Source organism: Pollicipes pollicipes, unplaced genomic scaffold, assembly GCF_011947565.3.
Source record: "Pollicipes pollicipes isolate AB1234 unplaced genomic scaffold, Ppol_2.1 Scaffold_4740;HRSCAF=5597_pilon_pilon_pilon, whole genome shotgun sequence".
Taxonomy (NCBI): domain Eukaryota; kingdom Metazoa; phylum Arthropoda; class Thecostraca; order Pollicipedomorpha; family Pollicipedidae; genus Pollicipes; species Pollicipes pollicipes.
This window is the reverse complement of record NW_023596545.1, coordinates 17,622,549-17,627,295: the sequence shown is the minus strand read 5'-3', so window position 1 is coordinate 17,627,295 and position 4,747 is coordinate 17,622,549. Positions and strand designations below refer to the sequence as shown.

Genomic DNA, 4,747 nt, shown 5'->3' with positions numbered 1-4,747 from the left:
AACCCTTAACACGCGTTCGGGTAGGGGTCAAATTGACCCTCAAAGGTTTTTCCAGAATAGTTTCCGAACGGCGCGGCGTGGCCGCGCTAAATTTTGCATAGCTATAGAAAAATGAATAGTGAATCATCTGCATCAAACATTTAGTTGCCCTTTTTAAGGTCGCCCAGTTATGGTAGGTCAGTCAGGCCATTGTTTCAGCGAAGGCAGTTTCTCAGGGATCCTTCAATCTGGTCCAACAACAGAGTGTTAGACGAAGCCATACATCTCTAAAATACTTTTTTTTAGGTAACGTAACAATTGGATGAGCAAATTACGTTGACCCAGGGTCAGGTATGGAGGTTATTCCAAGGCCAAAATTAACCTGTTTTATTACTCTAGGGCCCGCTGTATGGGGTAGTTTCTGGCGCTCATTTCAAATTCGTTGGTGACAGGAACCGCACTTTGAATTCCGCACTCTGTGAATTTGGTGTCTCTAGCTCTCTTAGTTCCTGAGATCTCAGGGGGGTCATATTGATCCCCACTCGAGCGAAGGGTATCCAACTGGCCACCTGGGCGCGTGTAAACATTCGGGGCTTTTGCACATTAATTTCTGGCACACGACACTTCCGGTACAAACCCTCCAGTGCGAACAAGATCCATGAAGTGTTTCGCATGCAACTTTGTTTTTAACGAACCTTCTGCTTACAAGGATTGATCTTGAAAGTTGTTGGGAACAAAAACCTGAACACAGCAAAGGTGAAAACGTGACATGCCTACAAATCCTGGTTGGAAGTGTCTTGCATCACTGCACAATTGCTGCTTTCCTGACATACGATATTCAGCTTGATTAGTGTGTCCTCCTAAGTTGCGAGAACGAAGATTAACATGTTTCGATCACATCAAACACTGATAACTTGCATCGCTTATTTGTCGAACCGAAAAATGCAATTAGCTTTGAAGCCTTTGATGCTTTTACAATGACCATGCTTGATGTAATCATTAAAGAACGCCTACGAAGGATACGTGAAGCCTTAAATAAGCAATACCGACCCTTCGTGTCGTGCAGAAGTATGCTCGCAGATGGTCCATTCCAAGGTAGTAACAGTAATGAGTACTCCTGTAAAGCATTCCTCTAAATCAGTGATTCAAACGTGATATATATTGTCACTCTAACCTGAGATAACACAAACCAGGAACACTGAATCACACATGCTATTATAAGAAACACCGTCATTCGCTAACTTTTCGGATGGCATTTCACGACCTTTTTATTTGATGGGGTCTGCTGAGTTTGAGTTCCTACTATTGATGTACAGCTCTTCAATCCTCGCAATTTCTGCTCGGTTTTCCTAGCCTTTTCAGTAATTCATGCGGTCATGAACTGTTCCGCATCTCATCAAACAAGAATGTATCAATTTAATTTTACAAAACACACGACGATGCAACGATGATGCCAAATATCCCAATGGAAATGACACCAAACTTGAACAATATCTGATACGCTATCATAGTGCAATCACGTTTTTCATAACACGCTTTTTCATACACAACCAAATAAAAATCAACAGAGTGTGGACGTTGAAATATATGTGGCTGAGGGGCATTAGTTTTTTAGGTATGAGTCATGATCAACGTACAGCCAGGATGGTTCGGTTAGGGAAGCAGACAAATTCAGTGTTGTTGCTGAGGGTGTCTTCTTGGCTTGGCAGTGCGTCTTTCAAAAGATTAAAGGAAGGGATGCCGAGGAAGCAGTGACAGTGTCAATAACCACCACTTTTTTTCTCGCCCATCAATGAACTGCTCCAGCGTTGGGATTTCGAGACAATGTTGATTTTTTCTTCCCATGCACAGCCGTGGTGTTAATGTGTTATTTTTGGATGTTGGGAAACTCGGCCTTCCCAATATCCACGTCCATGCTCCCCCCTTTCCAATAATTTACACCAATGGTGCTAAACTGCGACAGTGGGGCCACCGCGCGGCGTGGTATAACTGAATCGCAAAACGATTCTGCGCGGCAGGATCGCGTCGCGGCAATGCCCTGCAAGTTAACATAGCATTCGCATTCAAGTTCGGCGACGAATTCTGGTTTCAAATAGATTTATCCCCAAGTCAAATTCGTTAAGTAATTGACGGTTATCAGCGATGCTGTCTTCTCTAAGTCACTTAATTTAACGTCTACAGGTCAATGGAAAGTCAAAATATAGATACCCTGGCATGCCTCTGTTTATCTAGGAAATCCAACACAATGAATATCAAGTTGACCTTCGTAATGATTACTTTCGTCACACCTACAGAATCACACTCTCATGGTCAAAGATAAAGGTAACAAAAATGGGATGCCCTGACATTTCTACGCTCCTTAAGAAACAACTGCAGATTCGTGAAAACTGACTGAGTTTGACCTGGGGAGAAAGCTGTTGAAAACCTGAATTAGACGCTGATTCTAAATACGAATACGATGCTAGCAAGACGGGCATGTCACGGCAACCTTTGATGGAGCCGCACCACGCCAAGGGCGCCCTAGCTAAAAGATTGTAATCAATCCCACTCATTTCGGAAAACGCACGGATAAATTGTGGACTTTGATACCTGTGAAACCAGTGAGTCTTCTTTCAGAAGCCTCTCTGTTACTGAGTTTTGGCCTGACTTGCATATACGCATAGTTCGCTTCCAAATAAACCAAACGTTGCCGTGGCTAGATGCTAGCCGAGCCGGGGATTGGTTAACCACAACGAAAGACGAATACACGTGTTTGTCAAAGGAGAATCATTTGTCTTAAGTGTTTATCTGTTTTAACCTTTGGTTTTGAAGACCTAGTGCACTTGTATGCTTTTAAAATGTACAAGTATTCGAAAAACCTACCCGGCATTGGAAGTTTTCTGTTTTTAAAATACCGCTATTGTTTGGAGCAGCGTTCATTCTGGTCACTGCTTTCATGGGTGCTGAATCTACGAATGTGTACTAAGGATATTTGTATGCACGTTTTTGACACTGCACTCACTCGTAATGTGAAAGGGGTCAACCATTCGTTCTGAGGCGAATATTTTCCTGATTTCACCGAGTTGCACACTGCACACGCCTCAGCCGCTCTCGGAAACAGGGGAAACTTTCAGTGTTTATTGAAGAAGAACACCGCAAACACGCACTGTCCACCGCCGCTGCGATCTACGAGTAATCAATGCACTGCATGGATTATTCCAAAAAATACCCTTTGAAGGGTATACTTAAATGGCCAACAAATACTTACGCATCGATACTTCTATGCCCTTCCGTTCGCCAGTTTGTGTTTCTCCATCGGATGGAAGAATCATTTGAAAGCACAGGATCTATATTCTCACATGGACCAATGCCGATCCAATGGTTATTGCGTACCACCGTAGAAAATAAGCAACGGCTTGCGAAATAGACGCAGACCAGTATAAAATAAGTGATATAATGGTTTAGAGCTACCTGTGAGAGCAATAAACACGAGAAACTAGATTATCTTTCAAAGGCAAAGCAAACTCAGCGCACGTGTTAGCTTACAGCTTACCAGCACGAACACATTTCGCCGGAGATGACAATAATTTGTGTTGGCCTTGCTTTAGAACAAAACAAGTACATGGTCCTGCATGCAATCTGTCTATAACTGATTGAAACAACCAGTTAGCTATCAAACATGCCGATAAAGCGTGCACCAAAGCGCATTTAAGAGCTACCCAAGGTCATTGACAAGCTCGTTTAGCTCTCGTTCCAATGCGCGATACTTTTCTTTTTCGTGTCGGAGCTTGTCAAACAGACGCTCTGCAGTTGTCTTTAGCATATAATTGCCTTTCTTGACAGCCTTCTCGCTGTTTTCGTGGCGCTTGGACCTCTCTTGCATCTTTTGCACTCTGTCTTCCAAAGTTCAGGGTCTCGTCATCAGTCTCCGACTCGTCGGAAGACTCATCATCTGTTTCAGACTCTGACTCTTCACTCGATGACTGTTCGCTCTCCTCGTCTTCCTCATCTTCTTCTTCAGATCCTTCTTCGTCGCTACCTTTCATCATCGCCCCGAGCTTTTTTACTTCACGCTGCAGTTCCTTGTACTTCTTATTTTCGTCTTTCAAATTTTGGTTAAGGGTTTTAATGCGGTTCTTCAGGTGTATTCTCTCTTCCTTGGCATGCTTTTCCTTTGTGTTAATATGCCAAACCTTACTTTTGCACATTTTCAGATCTCTCAGCTTCTTCTTCCTATCCTGGTCTAGTTCCCTCCGCCTCTCCTCCTCACTGTCTGTCTCTTCATCCGACGACTCTTCCTCTTCAGACGATTCCTCACTCTCGTCGGCAGGCTTTCCTGGTGGCTCCTTCACCACTTTCTTCTTCTCACCCGCTTTCTCCTGGGCGGCCTGCTTTTCCGGCTCGCTCTTGTTTACCTTTCCCTGCGAGCCCGTCTTGGACAGCTTGTCTTTAGTCCTGCTCTTGACCACCTTGGCCGGCTCCAGGTGCGCCTCCTGTACGGGCTGCGCACCGTGAGCCGCGGCGGCCGGTAGGCCCGTTTCGTCTGCGGTGCGCCAGCCCCGGCCAGCCGAGCACGCAGCGCGGCCAGCTCCTGCTCGGCCGCCTGGCACCGGTCAGCCCACTGCCTCTCCGACCGTCTGGCCGCCGCCACCTCCTCCCGGGCCGCCGCGACGGCAGCCTGCTGGTCACCAGTGCTGTCCTCGCTGGCCTTCGGCTCCGCCGCCACCTCCTGAAGACAGACCAAAACAGAATCGGCGGCTGGGCGCCAGTTAAAACGAGGCAGTCGAAC

General features: G+C 45.8%; 1 protein-coding gene across 1 annotated transcript in view; it reads right to left on the bottom strand.

Moving 5' to 3' along the window:
- Positions 1 to 3,090: 3,090 nt before the first annotated feature.
- The window catches only part of LOC119098636 (neurofilament heavy polypeptide), a gene marked incomplete in the record, with an annotated part of 20,814 nt that continues 19,157 nt past the window's right edge, over positions 3,091 to 4,747 (bottom strand). Inside the window, 1 exon segment of the mRNA XM_037221607.1 lies at positions 3,091 to 4,687. Within this exon segment, the coding sequence (XP_037077502.1) occupies positions 4,370 to 4,687 (318 nt within the window).